The sequence below is a fragment of the Pseudorca crassidens genome, chromosome X, assembly GCF_039906515.1.
Source record: "Pseudorca crassidens isolate mPseCra1 chromosome X, mPseCra1.hap1, whole genome shotgun sequence".
NCBI classification, from domain to species: Eukaryota; Metazoa; Chordata; class Mammalia; order Artiodactyla; family Delphinidae; genus Pseudorca; species Pseudorca crassidens.
The window spans coordinates 91,968,731-91,987,362 of NC_090317.1; the positions used below are offsets into that span (position 1 = coordinate 91,968,731).

General features: G+C 44.9%; 2 protein-coding genes across 8 annotated transcripts in view; one reads left to right on the forward strand and one right to left on the reverse strand.

Annotated features, from left to right (window-relative positions):
• RBM10 (RNA binding motif protein 10) overlaps window positions 1-14,540 on the reverse strand; it is a 29,777-nt gene extending 15,237 nt beyond the window's left edge. For 6 of the 7 annotated variants that reach the window (XM_067722797.1, XM_067722801.1, XM_067722799.1 and 3 more), the window contains exons 1-2: window positions 13,876-14,540; window positions 11,885-12,026 (exon numbers count right to left, since the gene is read on the reverse strand). In XM_067722797.1, the coding sequence (XP_067578898.1) occupies window positions 11,885-12,026; window positions 13,876-14,191 (458 nt within the window). In that variant the 5' untranslated portion in view covers window positions 14,192-14,540. The remainder of the gene's footprint in view (window positions 1-11,884; window positions 12,027-13,875) is intronic. The other variant, XM_067722802.1, reaches the window with a different exon arrangement.
• Window positions 14,541-14,777: 237 nt separating this feature from the next.
• NDUFB11 (NADH:ubiquinone oxidoreductase subunit B11) lies at window positions 14,778-17,181 on the forward strand. Its single transcript, XM_067722834.1, has 3 exons — window positions 14,778-15,170; window positions 16,669-16,799; window positions 16,954-17,181. The coding sequence occupies exons 1-3, from the start codon at window positions 14,964-14,966 to the stop codon at window positions 17,078-17,080; spliced, it is 465 nt and encodes a 154-aa protein (XP_067578935.1). The 5' UTR covers window positions 14,778-14,963; the 3' UTR covers window positions 17,081-17,181.
• Window positions 17,182-18,632: the final 1,451 nt, after the last annotated feature.

Sequence of the window (18,632 nt, forward strand, 5' to 3'; positions counted from 1 at the left end):
CCCTCCCTAGACCCTCAGCCCCAACCCCTGACAGGGATCCCTACATGCTGACCCCGTGGGGCCAACTGGCTCCCACCTCTCCCTCAAATTCAACCCACTTCTCTCCTTCCCTTCCCCACCTCTCCATTCCCTCACTGGGCCCTTAGATGTGGAACCCCGACTGGTCTCCTCACCTCCACCCAGGCCTCCCCTAGTTTACTCTCTATACCCCAAATGTGAGTGAGGGTTTCACAAGGCAAAGTCAATCAAGCCCAACCATATTGCTCCTTACAAAACACCAAAATGCTCACTAAGGTCCTACAAGGTCTGCAGGGTCCTGCGGGATGAGGTCCCTGCTGACCTCTTTCCTTCCACCTCATCGTGCACTGTGCTACCCTGCCCCCCTGTTCCACGGTCACCTTGCTAGCACTGGCAGCTGTCTGTTTGCACGTATGTATATATGTATGTATTTATTTTGTGCGGGCTTTTCTCTGGCTGCGGCGAGCGGAGGCTACTCTTTGTTGTGGTACGCAGGCTTCTCATTGTATGTATGTATGTATGTATTTATTTCGCGTGGGCTTTTCTCTGGCTGCGGCAAGCGGAGGCTACTCTTCGTTGCGGTACGCGGGCTTCTCATTGTATGTAGTTATGTATTGATTTATTTTGCGTGGGCTTTTCTCTGCTTGCGGCGAGCGGAGGCTACTCTTCGTTGAGGTATGCAGGCTTCTCATTGTGTGTATGTATGTATTTATTTCGCGTGAGCTTTTCTCTGGTTGCGGTGAGAGGAGGCTACTCTTCGTTGCGGTACGTGGGCTTCTCATTGTATGTATGTATGTATGTATTTATTTCGCGTGGGCTTTCCTCTGGTTGCAGCGAGCAGGGGCTACTCTTTGTTGTGGTGCGCGGGCTTCTCATTGTGGTGGCTTCTCTTGTTGCGGAGCACGGGCTCTAGGCATGCGGGCTTCAGCAACATGGGCTCGGTAGTCGTGGCTCGTGGGCTCTAGAGCGCAGGCTCAGTATTTGTGGCACAGGGGCTTAGTTGCTCCGCGGCATGTGGGATCTTCCTGGACCAGGGCTCAAACCCGTGTCCCCTGCATTGGCAGGCGGATTCTTAACCACTGCACCACCAGCGAAGCCCCTGGCAGCTGTTTTGTTAAAATTTCTCCTACTGCAATAACTGTAAAATAATTATCTCAACATTGATTTAATGTGCATTTCTTTGATGATTTAAAAAATTACTAGACTGGCTTCCCTGGTGGCACAGTGTTTGAGAGTCCGCCTGCTGATGCAGGGGATGCGAGTTCGTGCCCCGGTCTGGGAAGATCCCGCGTGCCGCGGAGCGGCTGGGCCCGTGAGCCATGGCCGCTGAGCCTGCGCGTCCAGAGCCTGTGCTCCGCAACGGGAGAGGCCACAACAGTGATAGGCCCGCGTACCGCAAAAAAAAAAAAAAATTACTAGACTGAGTTTTGGGAGATGAGGGAACCACCTGTTCGGTTCACTGCCCTATTCCCCAAAGCTTAGCTTAGTGCCTAATACTCAGCAGGTGCCCAATAATTATTCTTTGATAAAATAATGACTCTAAAGAGCACTGAGGAACCACTGGACCACCAGGAAACTCCCTCTAAAAGTATTCTAAAAGCAACCAATACATATCTACTTAAAACAAGACAAAAATGGACATCACCATAGACTACTACTAGCAGGATCCCAATCGTGGTCAGAAATGATACTAGAATATCCATTATCCACACCATTATTAACATTATTCTAAGATACTCGCTATTAAACAATTAAACAAAGGAAAAAAAAGATTAAGAGCTGGAAAGGAAAAGGTAAAATTACCATTACTTGTAGATGATATGAGGATGTATCTGCCTAAGCCTAAGAGAATCAACTGAGAACTGATTATAAATAATAAGATAAATCAGTAAAGATGCTGGGTTCAAAATTAATACACAGAAATAAATATTGTGCTTGTATTCAGAGAGCCACTGTTCAGAAATAGGAAGATCCCAAGGATCACTGCATCAAAAAGGTTAAATACCTAGACATGTGCAAGATCTTATGACTATACTTCACACATATAAGCCAGGATACATTTGAAATGGGTCAAAGATTTAAATGGAAGAAATGAAACCATAGAGGAAAAGAAGAATAAAACACGAGATAGTTTTTTGATAATCTTGAAATGGGGTAAACTATGACCCAAATCCAGGAGCCACAGAAGAAAAGACTATTAAATCTGACTACATAAAAATAAAACATTTCTGCTTGGAAAAAACAAAAACCGTCAAAAGCCAAGTCAAGACAAACAATAAACAGGGAAAAGATAAGGGATAAAGAAAAAGGGAACTGAATTCACAGAAAATAATACAGTTGACCTTTGAACAATGCAGGGGTTATGGGCACCGACCCTCTGCTCAGTTGAAAATCCGAGTATAACTTATAGTCAGGCCTCTGTATCTGTGGTTCCTCCACATGCTCAGATTCAACCAACCATGGATCCTGTAGCATTGTAGTATTTACTATTGAAAAGAATCTGTGTATCAGTGGACCTATGCAGTTCAAACCTGTGTTTTTCAAGGGTCAACTGTACAGATGGTTTATATTTGAAAAGATGCTCTATCTCACTCATAATGAAAGATGAAAATTAAAACTATACTGGATAGGTCATTTTTATAACACTTAAAATTTATTTTTGTATATTTTTCCTAAATCATTTTTACTGTGATAAAATATATATAACAAGAACTTTACCATTTTTTTAAATAAATTTTTTTATTTTTATTTATTTACTATTTTTGGCTGTGTTGGGTCTTCGTTGCTGCACGCGGGCTTTCTCTAGTTGTGGTGAGTGGGAGCTACTCTTCATTGCGGTGCACGGGCTTCTCTTGTAGCGGAGCGCAGGCTCTAGAGTGCGTGGGCTTCAGTAGATGTGGCATGTGGGCTCTAGAGCGCAGGCTCAGTAGTTGTGGTGCACAGGCTTAGTTGCTCCGCGGCATGTGGGATCTTCCCAGACCAGAGCTCGAACCCGTGTCCCCTGCATTGGCAGGCGGATTCTTAACCACTGCACCACCAGGGAGGCCCAAGGACTTTACCATTTTAAAGTGTACAACTCAGTGGCACAAAGTACACTCAAAATGTTCTACAGTCATCACCACTATCTATTTCTAGAACCTTTTCATCACCCCAAACAGAAACTCTGTACTCTAATTAAACAATAATTCCCCACACCACCTGGCACTCTCTACTCTAGTTTCTGTCTCTATGAGTTTGCCTATTCTAGGTACCTCATAAAAGTGGACTCATATAACATTTGTCCCTTTGTGTCTGGCTTATCTCACTTAGCAGAATGTTTTCAAGGTTCAGGTTGTAGAATGCATCAGAATTTCATTTCCTTTTATGGCCATATATGTATGTATGGTATATGCTACATCTCTTGATGGACACCTGGGTTGTTTCCACCTACTGGTTGTTTTGGATATTGTGAATAATGCTGCTATGAACACTGGTGTACAAGTATCTGTTTGAGTCCCTGCTTTCAGTTCTTTTGGGTACACACCCAGGAGTGGAATTGCTGAATCCTATGGTAGCTGATTTTTTGAGGAACTGCCAAACAGTGTTCCATAGCAGCTGTACCATTATACATTCCTACCAGCAATGCACAAAGCTTCCAATTTCTCCACATCCTCATTAACACTTGTTATTTTGCATTTTTCATGTGCTTATTGGCCAATTATACATCTTCTTTGGAGAAATGTCTATTCAAGTCTTTTGCCCATTTTTGAATTAGGTTTTTCTGTTGCTTTTGTAGGAGTTCTTTATATATCCTGGGTGTTAATCCCTTATCAGATATATGATTTGCAAACACATTCTCCCATTCTGTGGGATGTCTTTTCATTCTTTTGAATAGCATTCTTTGATGTATAAAAGTTTCTAATTTGATAAAGTCAAACTTATTTTTAAGAAATGATAATTTTGGGCTTCCCTGGTGGCACAGTGGTTGAGAGTCCGCCTGCAGATGCAGGGGACACGGGTTCGTGCCCCAGTCCGGGAAGATCCCACATGCCGCGGAGCGCCTGGGCCCGTGAGCCACGGCCGCTGAGCCTGCGCATCCGGAGCCTGTGCTCCGCAATGGGAGAGGCCACAACAGTGAGAGGCCCGTGTACCACAAAAAAAAAAAAAAAAAAAGAAATGATAATTTTAGATTTACAGAAAAGTTCAAAGATAATACAATTCTCATATACTTTTCACCCAGTTTCTTCTAATGTGAAGAGAACCATGGTACATTTGCCAGAACTAAAAAGTTAACTAAACTGTAGACTTCATTAGCATTTCACCAGTTTTTCCACTACTATCCCCTTTCTGTTCCAGGATCTAATCCAAGATACCACATTGCATTTAGTCATCATGCCCCCTTAGTCTCCTCTGGCCTGTGAAAGTTTCCCAGTCTTGCCTTGTTTTTTTATGACCTTGACACAATTTTGAAGCATACTGGTCAGTTATGGTTTTTTGAAGAATACAATAGAGGTGCCCTTCTGATCACATCAGATCTCAGGGGCATGCTATCAATGTGACTTACCACTGGTGACACTGAACTTGATCATCTGGTTATGGTGGGGTCTGCCCGGTTTCTCCGCTGTAAAGTTTCTTTTTCTCTTACACTCTATTCTTTAGAAGCGAGTCACTAAGATCAACCCACACTCAAGAGGAGGAAAATTAAGCTCTACTTCTTAGAGTGGGGAGTATCTACATATATTATTTGGAATTCTTCTGTAAGGAAGATCTGTGATCGAATGTTTTTAACTCAACAAATCTGCAGAAGTCCAAATGTTTGACAACAAACTGTTGGCAAGGCTGTATGGGAAATAGGCACTCTCATATTGGTAGTAGGAGTGAAAATGGAACGATCCTCATGGAGGAGAATTTGTCAATAGCTGGCAAAACTAAAAATCTATATACTCTCTGACCCCCAATTCTCCTTCTGGGAATTTAATGTACTGATACACTTGCACATATACAGAAACAGTACTCTCAATGCAACACTGTTTATAACAGCAAAGGACAAGAAACAACTTAGAGAAGAGTCAGGAAAATTCTGTTTAAAAAAAGACTAAGGATGGAGAGAGGAACCCCACCAAATATTAAAACATATTATAAAGGTGGAGCAATTGAAACACAAATGGACAGATCCGGTAAAATCAGAGTTCATAGTACACAAACACACATATGGAAATTTAGAATCAGGCAAAGGTTGCAATTCAAATGAACAAGGAGAAAATGGATTAGTCAATAAATACTAGTTGTGATAACTGCCTAGCTCAGGAATTGGTAAACCACAGCCAGGGGGCCAAATTCAGTCACCTAAATAAAGTTTTCTTGAACACAGCTATACCTGTTCATTTACATATTGTCTGTGGTTGCTTTCTGCAGACTGGTTGTGACAGACTGTATGGTCTTCGATGCCAAAAAATATTTACTATCAGGTCCTTTACAGAAAAAGTTTGTTGACCTTTAAGAAAATAAAGTTGTTTATCTACCTCATTTCTTACACCAAGTAAATTCTAGATGGATCAAAAATTTAAGTCCCTGAATAGACACCTTAAAAATATTAGAAAGAAAATGTAAGAAAAAACTGATTACCTCAAGAATGGGGAAGACCTTTATAAGTAAGGCAAAACCCAGAAGTCATAAAATTTAAAAAAAAGGTAAATCTGGCTTCATAGAAAATTTTAAATATCTAGAGTATAAAAAATACCATAAACAAATAAACATGTGATAAAACAAATATGATAAAATGTTAATGGTAGAATCCAGTGGATGGATATAGAGGTGTTCACTGTAAAATTCTTTCAACTTTGCTGTATGCTTGAAATTTCATAATAAAATACTGGAAAACCCCCAAAAAGCTAAAAGGTAATTAACAAATGGGAAAAATAAAATGTTTCCAGACATTTCAGTTGGTTTGCAATTTTTCAAAGTTGTTCATTCATTTATTCATTCAACAAATAGTAATGTAACATTTGCTATGTGTCAGGTGCTATTCTAGGTGCTGAGGATACTGCTGTGAACAAAATGAAGTCTCTGTCCTTGTGAGCTTGGCTTAGAACCCAAATTGTTTCCTTAATGATAAATGCCTAGACAAGAAGCAGCTGGTGTGAGAGATATGAGTATTTTTAAGGTTTTTGATATGAACAATGCTTTTCATTGTTGCTTAATGTAGGTATTCCTCGATATTTGGACTCTAGTTATCAGAATCTAAGAACTGAACAGATTTGGGGACTTCCCTGGTGGTGCAGTGGTTAAGAATCCGCCTGTCAATGCAGGGGACACGGGTTCGAGCCCTGGTCCAGGAAGATCCCACATGCCGCAGAGCAACTAAGCCTATGCGCCACAACTACTAAGCCCGTGTGCCACAACTACTGAAGCCCGCGCACCTAGAGCCGGTGCTCCTCAACAAGAGAAGCCACTGCAATGAGAATCCCGCACACCGCAATGAAGAGTAGCCCCCGCTCGCCACAACTAGAGAAAGCCCCCGCACAGCAACAAAGACCCAACACAGCCAAAAAAACAAAAAACAAAAAACAAAAAACAAAATAAAAACCAAAACGACCGAATAGAGTTGAATAAATATTCAGATGAAATCCTTAACTGACACCCAGCATCTAAACCAAATAAATTTGGATACTGAACTCTTGCTATCTAAACTCAGGAAGGGAAAAGATTTAGATAGTAAGGGATACTTTTCATTGGCCACAGAGCACTTTGACTAAATACCTTCCAAAGGTAGTCCCCATTCATAATACATTTCTAGGAAGCTGGACTGAATCACAATATAAGAGGATCTCCACAAAATGAGTATATTTCTGGAAAACATAAAATGCCATAATTGGCAGAAGTATACAAAATGATAATCAAAAACCCAGGCCCCTTTAAAGGTGAGTTTTACCAAATTTTCAAGGGACAGATAAGTCTTTTATGAGTTCTTCCAATAAACAGAGAAATAGCAAAAGATGCCCAATTCATGTCATGAGGCCACCTTGATTCAATGCCAGATAAATACCAGAAAAGGAAATTATAGGACCCCATCACTGATGGACACAGATGCAAATATCCTAAATAAAACAATTATCTAATTAAATGTAACAGTGTTTTAAAAGTATACACATTATTTAAATAATTTTTCTTCCAAAAATTCATGAGTAAACATTAGAAAAACACAAATTGAGAAACATCTACAAAACAACCGACATGTACTCTTTAAACATCAAGTTCATAAAAGACAAAGATTGAATAACTATTCCAGATTAAACGAGACTAAAAAACAAAGTAGCTCAATGTGATGTGTGATCTTGGATTGGATACTGGATTAGGGAAAAACAGCTATAAAAGACATTTTTGGAAGAACTGATGACATCTGAATATAGACTTTAAGACAAAAGTATTGTATCAATGTTAAATTTCTTGATATTGATAAGCATCCTGTGATTATGAAAGAGAAAGCGGGACGAACATGCTGTAGTACTTACCGGTCATGTCTGCCACTAACTCAAATGAGTCAGAAAAAAATGTTATGTATAGAAAGTGGAGGAGGGGTAGAGGGAAGGAGAAGGAAGAGGGGAAGGGAGAGGGGAGGAGAAAAGGGAGAGGGGAGAAAAAAGAGGGGGAAGGAGGAAGGAGTAGGCTTGTAGGTAGGTAAAGCGAATGTGGCAAAATGTTTACAATTAGTGGTTCTGGGTAGAGGATTAAGGGAGTTTGTTGTACTTGCAATTTTTTTTTGTAAATCTGAGGTTTTTTCAAAATGAGAAGTTATAAACATACACATACATACCATGATCAAGGAGGGTATATCTCAATAATATCAAGGATGCAATTGAATGCAATTTATGAAGTTGATGGACAAAAGGAGGGAAAAAAGCATGTAATTATGAAGTTCAATACTCATTTCTGTTCAGTCTTAGCAAACTAAAACTAGAGAATTTTCTTGATTTATTGAAGACTATATTCTAAAAGCCTACAGTACACATCACACTTGATGGCTAAACAAAAGGGGCTGCCTATCAGGCCTGGACTGACTGTCTGTCTGCAGATGTCCTTTATGGGAAAGAAAATAAACTATATTGTTTAAGCCATTTTTCTTTGGATTTTCAGTTACAACCTACCAAAATGAATCTATACTTGTGACTCTTAACTAAAATGAATCTTAATCAGCATCACAGATACTATTTAACATGGTATCAAAAGTCCTGGTCAGTGCTATAAGTGAGGAAAAAGAAATAAGAAAAGCCAGGATTGGTTTGTATACAACATGACTAACTACTTAGAAAGACCATCAAAGTCAACAATGAATGAGTAGAAATAACAATGGAACACAGCAGAGATAAGATAACTTAAAAAAACCAACAGCTTTCTTCTACCCCAGTAAATACCAGCTTGGAAAATAAAAAGACAAGATGCGAATAAAAACTACTGAAGCATCTAGGAATTACTTTAACAAACAATACACGACCAGATTAAACTTAAAAGCTTTTACACAGCAAAGAAAACTATCAACAAAACAAAACAACCGACTGAATGGAAGAAAATATTTGCAAATGATATGACCAATAAGGGGTTAATATCCAAAATATATAAACAGCTCATACAACTCAATATCAAACAAACAAACAGAAACAAACAAACCCAACTTAAAAATGGACAGAAGGGGCTTCCCTGGTGGCGCAGTGGTTGAGAGTCCACCTGCCGATGCAGGGGACATGGGTTCGTGCCCCACAACGGGAGAGGCCCCAACAGTGAGAGGCCCACGTACCGCAAAAAAAAAAAGAAAAAAAGAAGACAGAATTGAATTATTGCAACAATGTTTCTTTCTCCAGCATAAGATTCCCTCTTGAATTCCCTCTTGAATCTTGAATTCAAGATTCCCTCTTGAATTTTGCCTGTTGTCAGCAACATTCCGTTCAAAAGATATCAAGAGAGCTACTGCTTTTTGCAATTCAGACATAGCCTGTGCTCCGCAATGTGAGAGGCCACAACAGTGAGAGGCCTGCGTACCGCAAAAAAAAAAAAAAAAAGGGACAGAAGACCTGATAGACATTGTTCCAAAGAAGACATACAGATGGCCAAGAGGCACATGAAAAGATGTTCAACATCGTTAATCATCAGAGAAATGCAAATTAAAACCACAATGAGGTATCACCTCACACCTGTCAGAATGGCTATCATCAAAAAGAACACTGACAACAAACGTTGGTGAGGATGTGGAGAAAAGGGGACCCTCGTACACTGTTGGTAGGAATGTAAACTGGTGCAGCGACTGTGGAAAACAGTATGAAGGCATCTCAAAAAACTAAAAACAGTCCACTCCTGGGTCTATATCTGAAAAAAATGCAAACACTAATTCAAAAAGATACATGTACCCCAATGTTCACAGCAGCATTATTTACAACTGCCAAGATATGGAAGCAACTTAAGTGTGCATCAACAGATAAATGGCTAAAGAACATGTGGTACATATATACAATGGAATACTACTCAGCCATAAAGAAGAATGAAATTTTGCCATTTGCAACATGGATGGACTTGGAGGGTATTAATGCTAAATGAAGTAAGTCAGAGAAAGATAAAATTCTGTGTATCACTTATATGTGGAATCTAAAACTTAAAACAAAGTAATGACTATAACAAAACAGAAACAAATTCACAAATTAGAGAACTAGTGGTTACCAGTGGGGAAAAGGAAGAGGGGAGGGACAAGATAGGGGTAGGGCATTAAGAGGTACAAACCACTATGTATAAAATAAATAAGCTATAAGGATATATTGTACAACGTAGGGAATATAGCCAGTATTTTATAATAACTATGAATGGAATATATAATCTTTAAAAACTGTATCACTATGCTGCACACCTGAAACTTACATAATATTATACATCTACTATATATCAATTTTAAAAAAAGGAATACCAAAGACCTGTATTTTGGTTTATTCAGATTTTTATGTCCTTTAAACGAATTTTATAGATCTTTGTGACCTGTTTCAGAGGATGAGATGACTACTTACAAAGTAAGTATCTGGGGGGCTGTACTGGGAAAACTGCCCACTATATGGAGGAAAATAAAACCAGAACCTACATTATAACATATTCAAAAGTGGCCTCTAGATGGATTTAAAGATGTGAAAGCAAAAGGTAAAACTATAGAGTGAGAACAATCTTTGTGATCCAGAGATAGGAATAGAGAAGATTCTGAAAGGAAAGGTTATAGGACAAAAAGTGATGAATTTCAGCACACCAAAATTAAAAACAGGTATCCATCCTTGAGGGAATCATTAAGTAAAAGGCAGTAGGCACACCCCATGGTGTCTTTGGGACCAACTAGAAGCAAAGCACTAACATACACATGGCAATACAGACAGATCTTAAGAATGCAGGGCTGAGTAATACAAAGTCCAGGAAACAGAATGAAGACTGTAATACTCTGCCATTTGTGTAAATTGAAAACACACACACTCGAAACAACACTACATATTTTAGAAGGATACGTTTCAAACACAACAGAGCAGCTGCCTACAGCTATGGGTATTGGAAATAAAAAAGGAAAAAATAAATATGGCAAGAGAAGGTCTTGTACCAACCTATGATAGAAATGTACCTTGAACTGGAAAAGTATGATTAACTCAAACCTCTGCACTTGAGGTCCTTTAAAAGCCAAAAGAAAGCCAGTGGCTTTATTTGGTAATAAAGTCTGAGGCAAGTATCTTACCTACTCAAACTCAGAAACTGCCACAGAGCTCTTCCAGTGAATACCATCCAAAATCGAATGCCTTTCAAAAGACATTCTGAAATAAAGTCAAGGCTGAATAACACTAGAGGATGACCACACCTCAAGTTTGGGCTCATCACTTTTCAGAAACAAAATATTATAATTCTATATTTTTGAAAAGGTGGTGGTAGCAGAAACCCTTTGTAAGACATTAAAAAAATTATTTCCTCCCTGACTTTTCATAAATCTACTGACTCTTAATAGAGGCTCTCTGGGACAATTAGGTCTACTTTCCTATACAATCTTTAAAAGTCAGGAATAAATCATCTTCGTTAGAATCAAGCGAGGTGATCCACCCGTATGGTAAGGGTATGGCCCAGGATCTCTGTATTTCACCAAGTGTCCCAACTGTTTCTTGTTCGTACCAGAGTTTAAAAATAACTGTATAAGAGTGTCCCATTCCAAGACAAGTATCACAGCAACTTCAGCCCACCCTGTCCCTGAATCCTAAATCTTAAAAATGCAGTGCTGAGTAATACTATCTGACCTGGCTTGCCCCATACATTTTCTGGGCAAATTCCTGACTCTGAAGGCACCACTCCTCTTCATCCCTCAAACCCAAAGCTACAGCCCACACCTCTCTCCTGAGAATCCACAGCACTTACAACCCACCCACTGCCCATCTGTCATGCACCTCTGCCTCTCCTCCTGCAGTGGCTGTCCACACCTTGGTGAATGGCACCATATACCTATCTGGCTCATCCAAACTGGAAACCTAGGCATCAGTCTCCATTCCTCCCTTTCTCTGGATCCCTTCCCACTCTACAACCAAACATGGCACCTATCAAGCTGTTTTGTAATGATCTGTAAACTGTGTGGTCTCCCTTGTGAGACCCTAAGTAAGGAGAAGGCTACAATCTTATTTGTCTCAATTCACCAATGCACTCCCAGAGCCTAGCACAGGTCCTGGCTCACAAGTGCCAAGGTAAATGTCTGCTGAAAAGAAACCAATTATCTGCTGTGCTGTTTTTTGTTGTTGTTTTTTTTTTCTGCACAAAAGCCCCCTCCTAGCACTTTCCTGGATCAACTCTCACACAGGGACAAGCCTAGATTTCTTGGCAAAGGTGGGAGCAGGTAACTCACCGTCTTTCATACTCCATGTCCTGATAGGGCCTGCGGGGGCTGCTGGGGCCCCTCCTCAGCCGCTGGCTCCGTTTCACTTCCCAGCCACCCCCACTGCTGCCACCATGATCTGCCAGCCTGGGTGATGCCTCCTGCAGGGACTCTGGAGAGAGCAGAAGGAAGAAAGGGGTCAAGGCAGTTGGGGCAGAGAGGGTCTCCTTGAGAAACGCTTATTGCGAAGGCTTTCTGCTGTCCCTGAGCCCAGCGACGCTGTTTCCCAACTCCTAGCGCTCCTGTGGACCAGAGCAGGAAGGCAGTCCCTATTTGGCCTGCTGCTTCGTTTCCCTACAAACGTGAGGCTAGAGCCGGCCGCCCTAGAAACAGCATGGCCTTCAGCAGACAGCATCTTGCAGAGACCCGGTGGTGCCACCAATTCTGTGATCAGGGCTTTGCCACCTGAGACTGGTAGACAAGTCAAGCCCGGAGCTACCTGCCCAGGGGGCTCTAAGTGCTGGATGACTTGTCTGAGATCAGGCACATTAGGCCTGGAGGCGAGACTTCACAGCGGGAGTCCCAGGCACCCACCAGGCTTCTTCCATGAGCCCTCAGGTGCCATTTCATCCTCCCAAGAAGATGCTGGCTGCCCACTATGAGACAGCAGGAGACCACGAAAGGCTCAGGGGGTGAAGGGTAACTTGGCAATGAGACAGCTGCCGCCTCCCTAGGCTCCCGGCTAACACAGTTTTGGCCCTCACAGGGCAACTGGCTCAGCCCTGAGCCCTGTCTCTTATGCACAGCCAGGTCCCCCAAGGCGGCTCCCTCTCCAGGGCTCTGGGCCCAAGTTATTCAGAGGTAATAAGGAGCCCTTTCGGAGCCTGTTTTGAACCACTGTTACTCTGCTGGGACGGAAGGGCAGTCCCTTCCCGCAACCCTCAGGGCTGCGGTGAGAACGAAGGAAGGCCTGAAAGCCATGTGACCGGGCCAGGGGTCACCACGAAGTATCCCAGAATCTTCAGGCCCCACCCTCTAAACAAAAATCAGGCAAAGTCAGGCGTTAACAGCACCTGCCCAACACTAGGTTGCCACCACACCTTTCCTCCTTGTATACGCTCACACCAATTTTCTCTTCCTCTTCAAGCCACAGGGAACCAGAGTTACCTGCTCCCAAATGGGTAAGAGAATCACAACCAGGGGCCCCAGTGGATGAGAGCCAGAGACAAAACCCTCAGTAGATCTGGCAAAGGGGCCAGAGTCATACACTGGTATCCCAAACAGATAGGGACCAAAGTCACAGACTCGAGCCCCAAATAACTACGGGCCAAAATCACAGACAGGAACTCACAATCAACACGGGCCATAATCACACACTGAGGCCCCCTTTCACAGGATGAGCGTCAGAGTAACAGATACGAAGCCCCCCCCCCAAAAAAAGACGGGTAAATAAGTCTTACACACGTTCCTTGCACTCCCCGCCCCCACCCAGTAAGTGGATTAGGGCCAATCGTAAGAAGACTTTCTATGGATAAGGACCCCTCCCCATGGATAAGGACCAGGGTTACAGACACACACTCCGAGGATAGAGACCCGAGTCATACCGACGTTCTCCCTCCTCCCCCACCCAAGAATAAGGACCAGAGCCACAAAACACTTCCCCATGGGTAGGTAAGTACCAAAGTCACACACGATTGCAGAGAGCACACTTCTATGAATAAAAAGCAAAGTCGCAGACACCCGCCTCCCACGGATAAAGTTCGGCGTCGCAGACACAGTGAGCCACAGTAGCCCACTCCCATTCGTCCCTCCCTTCCCCCAACCCGCGTGCACCCATCCAGTGTCCCAATCGCGCACGCGCCTCTGCTCTCTAAAGGAGAAAAACAAAAAACAAAAAGACACCCCCTCCCCGGCTCAGACCGTGCAAGCATCGATCGGTTCTTTGCGAAGCCCAGATCCGCCACCCGCAGTCCGCCCTCCCGCCTCCTCTACGCACCCCCTCCCCCACCCCGGCCCCTTACCTCCGCCCCCACGACCAGCGTCGACGCTCACCTTCTCGGCCCGGGCTGTCAAGGGAGGGCTCTCGGACATCACCTCGGCCCGCCGCCACCTCCTCCAACTCTCGCAGCTCAGCCGGAGCCGGTCCGCGCAGCTACCAAGTCCGAGGCTAGGGGCGGAAGGGCGGAGGAGGGGGGGAAGGGCGGAGATGGGAGGGAGGGGAGAAGCGCGAGGCGCGCTACCCTCTCCTGGAAACCCACTGCCGCCTACTCCCAGCCGGCCGCGATCACCAGCACAAAATGGCGACGACAAGACGGCAGCCGGCGCTTCAACCACCATCCACCTACTAAGGGAGCGCGCTCTGGCCTGCCCAGTCTATTGGTCGCCGTCCGCCGTCGGCCAGCCCCGGCTTGCTCTGATTGGCAAGTGTACGCCATTTCCCCGCTCCCCATGCAAACTCCCACAAGTCGAGAAAAGGAGCAGCAATTGGCCAATCCGGCGAGGCGCTTTTAAGAAAGGTTGGCTTCCGGGCTTCCCTGGTGGTGCAGTGGTTGGGAGTCCGCCTGCCGATGCAGGGGACGGGGGTTCGTGCCCCAGTCCGGGAAGATGCCACATGCTGCAGAGCGGCTGGGCCCGTGAGCCATGGCCGCTGAGCCTGCGCGTCCCGAGCCTGTGCTCCGCAACGGGAGAGGCCACAACAGTGAGAGGCCCGCGTACCGCAAAAAAAAAAAAAAAAAAAAAAAAAAATGTTGGCTTCCTTCTAAGATGAAAGAGCAACGGAAGCTCCGCCCTTCTCGCCAGAGGGCAAGGGAGCTCTCCGTGCGATTGGTTGGGAACGGAATTCACACGCGTGCTACCGCTTTATTTTCAAGGAATTCCACAGCTTTTCGGTCAGAAATTCCATAGCCTGATCGAGAGGATAAGAAGATGGTTGCTTCCGTGAGGCCGTGACAGAGGGAGGGAAAGAGGACGCCTCGCCCTTTTGAAAACAAAATCTCGACTCGGGACCTATTGCGGTAGGGGCGGAGCGACAATTCTCGCGCTCGGACCAGCTGCAGCTGCGCAGTCACATTTCCGTCCCCGCCCCCGATAAACTGCAGAACGATCTGTCATGGTGGCCGGGATGTTAGGTTTGTGCGGCCGCCGCCTTTTGGCGGTGGCGGCGAGGCGAGGGCTCCCGGCTGCCCGTGTTCGCTGGGAATCCAGCTCCTCCAGGGCTGTGATCGCCCCGTCCGCTGTGGCGGGAAAGCGGCCGCCGGAACCGACTTTACGCTGGCAGGAGGACCCAGATCCCGAGGACGAAAACCTCTACGAGAAGGTGAGAGGGAGGGGATACAGGACGCCGGAAGGGTCAATCGGAGACCGGCGGATGGGCGCCATAGAGGACGTTCTTAGTCGGCTGAAGATTGCGCAGCCGGCGAAATCCTCGAAGATTTGGGAATTTTGCCTAGCTTGTTTTCCTCCTTTGTCCCCTGATCACCTTCGGGTTCAGGGCCAGAGGCGAGATTGGCCTTATTTTGCAGACAGATATCAACCCTGAAGTGGACAGTGCTCAAAACACGTTTGAAGCAATATAACAACAGTAATACTAAACACTGATATAGTGCTTGCTCAGGTGTTTGAAACACTTTACATGTATTAACTCATTTAATCCTCATAACAACCTTATTTCGAGGTAGGTAGTATTAGTGTACCCATTCTACAGATGAGGAAGCTGAAGCATAAAGATGTTAAGTGACTTGTCTAAGCTCACATAACTGAATGTGTGGTGGAGCCAGGTCTGCTGTGCTATACCGATATCAGAGACTGAAATCAGAACGCCTGAGTTGGAATACAGGCAGTGACCTTGGGCAAGTAGCTAAACCCCTTGGTGCCTCAATTTCTATGTAAGATGGGGAAAGTGTTAGGACACCTTCTAAAAAAATAAAATACTACAGTACACCTGCCTCGTGTAATTAAATGAATCAAAATGCTCAAAACAGCAGGTGGCACTTAGTAAGTACTCACCATTAGAAGGTGTTAATTATTCTTGCCACTTTCCACTTCACTGGGATATTGTGCAGTTTGTGCTTGTGAAAAGGCCTGGCATATAATAGGTACTTCATTAATACTAATCTCTGGTTGAGGGGCTGTGATATATAGGATGCTTATTCATTTATTCATTCATTCTGTAACTATGTATTGAGGGCCTGCTGTAATGCCAGGTTAAGTTCAGGGTGCTAGGGATTCAGCAGTATGGAAATCAGATAAAGCCCCTGCTTTCACAGAGCTTACGTGGTAGTGGAGAATACTGAAAATAAACATGTAAAATGTTAGAAAACAGTAATATAGAGTATGTAATCAATAATATAAGATGATGTGATCAGAGGATTTGGAGGATATGCTACTTTGGTAAACTAGTAAATGCTAGAAAGTTAAGCAAGGTAAGAGGATGGAGAGTGACTTGGGGGTAGGGAGTTAATAGGTTGAGCCATTTTTGACCTGTAAAAATGGCAATTTTCTGTAGTTCAACTTAATAGATAAGGTGACTAGGGAGTGCCTCCTAAGGGGAGTGATGATGAAGCCAAAACCTTGAATGAGGAGACAGATCCAGCCATGACTAGATCTGGGGGAAAGGCTTTCCAGGCGGAGGGAACAGCAGGTGCAAAGGCCCTGTGGTGGGAAGGAGCTTGACAAGTCCTAAGAATAGAGAGGAATTTAGGGAGGGAGGGGAGATTGGTCCAAGGTGAAATTGGAGACCAGGTTATGCAGCGCCAGCATAAGGCTTTGTGGAGCAGCAGGAAGCCCTCATTGACCTCTTCTTCTCTTTGCCATAGAACCCAGACTCCCACGGTTATGACAGGGACCCTGCTGTGGACCTCTGGAACATGCGGGTCGTCTTCTTCTTTGGCTTCTCCATCATCTTGGTCCTTGGCAGCACCTTTGTGGCTTATCTGCCTGACTACAGGTGCATGGGGTGTCAAAGAGAGTGGGACGGGTCGGGGCAGAAGCAGGGGTGGAGATTGAAGGAGACTGCCAGAAATCCTGTCCTTGGGGAGCTAAGATGGGGATTGGTGTCCATTGAAGCTCCCTCACGTCTACCCTCACGCTGCTGCCTCCAGGATGCAGGAGTGGGCCCGCCGGGAAGCTGAGAGGCTTGTAAAATACCGAGAGGCCAATGGCCTCCCCATCATGGACTCCAACTGCTTCGACCCCAGCAAGATCCAGCTGCCAGAGGATGAGGACTGACCGGTTACTGAAAGGGGCTTAAGAAGCACCACCTTCTCCACCCCTTGTCTGCCATTCTGCCCTCTCTTCAGAGCACCTAATTAAAGGGACTGAAACTGTGACTGGCTGGTGTTGCTTTTGTTGTAAGGGGGATGTGGGAGTGGGATGTCAGGCTTTAAAAGCCTTTTCTGGGTATTCTGGTTATCTGTTGCCATGTGACAAACACCCTAAAACTCAGTGGCTTAAAACGACAATTTACTATTACCTTTCATGGTCCTGTGGTTGACCAGGCTCAACTAGATGGTCCTTCTTGGGGTGTTGGGTGGCTTGGGCTGGAATCATCTGGAGGCTCAACTGGGCTGGACATCCAAGATGACTTCTGTATTCCCATGTTTGGTACTTGAGTCTTCTATGTGGCCTCTCTCTCCAGCAGAGTAGCCTGGGCTTTTTATGTGGTGGCTCAGGCCTTCTCTGGATCAAGGTGTAGCATATGAGAAGAAATTGACGGCAGCCGTATTTAGAAAAAAGCTACCACACTGGGACCGCCTATGTTGGAAGAAGGGCCAGGGTGACCAGGGATTGAGGGTGGTGGGTCAGAGCAGGGCTTTTCTATTGCTGAGCATGAGTGTTTGTCTCGCTCCCTGCCTTCTTCTCTGTTTCTCTCATCTCTGGGGTTTCTGCCTCCATCTTGTGTCTTGGTGAGTGTGGATGCCTCTCTCTTCCCCTCTGCCCCAATCTGGATGGTCTCTAACTCAAGATGCACATCTCTGTGTGTGTGCATGTGTGTCTGTTTCTCTCCCTGCCCCCTTATCTCTCTCTGTGTCTTTCTGTGTCTCTCTTTCGAGCAGGAAGTCTCTCTCCACTGCCCACCCCATCCCCCATTCTTTTTCTCTGGGAATAGGCCATGTCCTTGCGTCAGGGGCTCATTCTCAGGCTCTCTCTGTCTCCGTCTCTCTGGATCTGGCAGATGGAGTTGGACACTTGCTCTGGCTCTTTGTTTCTTTCCAGGGAGTCTCTCCTAGATCCCCGTTAAGTCTGGGCATCTGGGCTCCCCTTCGTGCCCCTGGCATCTCTGCCCTCTCCCCTGTGGCGCCCTTCCACAGCTCACACTATGAGATTCCCATATCACATGCTCATTGCTGCCATCTCTGTGCATGTCCCTGCCTGGGGTGTCGGAGAGGGCAGGAGCCCCCAGTCACTGGCTACCGGAAGAACATCTGGCCTGATGGACCCACCACTACAGGTGATGCCCCTAACCCTAGCTTCTGAGTCAGGAGGAGTCCTAGTTCACTTGTATGAGGCTAAGGTGGGAGTGATATCCAGGTGAACCTTCCTGGAAGTGAGCAGTGTCACTCCCTGAATGCTCCTTGTGGAGCCAGTCTCCCAACTCGAGGGCAGCTCCAAAGCAGAGAGTACTAACGTGTAAAGCGAGCACTCTCCACTCTCCAGCCGACAGTTACGGGGACTGTGGAAGTGAAAGGGGCGTGTTATCCCAGCCACCAAGTACCTGAGTCTATGGGGGGAATACCCCCATAATAAACCTCAGCCTGTTGCAGCCATAGCTACCCTTGGC

Bases quoted from the DNA above. Each gene is read 5' to 3' on its own strand.
- NDUFB11 (XM_067722834.1), top strand. From the start codon at position 14,964: ATGGTGGCCGGGATGTTAGGTTTGTGCGGCCGCCGCCTTTTGGCGGTG. The intron at 15,171-16,668 runs GTGAGAGGGAGG...TCTTTGCCATAG, and splicing joins ACGAAAACCTCTACGAGAAG to AACCCAGACTCCCACGGTTA. The intron at 16,800-16,953 runs GTGCATGGGGTG...TGCTGCCTCCAG, and splicing joins GCTTATCTGCCTGACTACAG to GATGCAGGAGTGGGCCCGCC.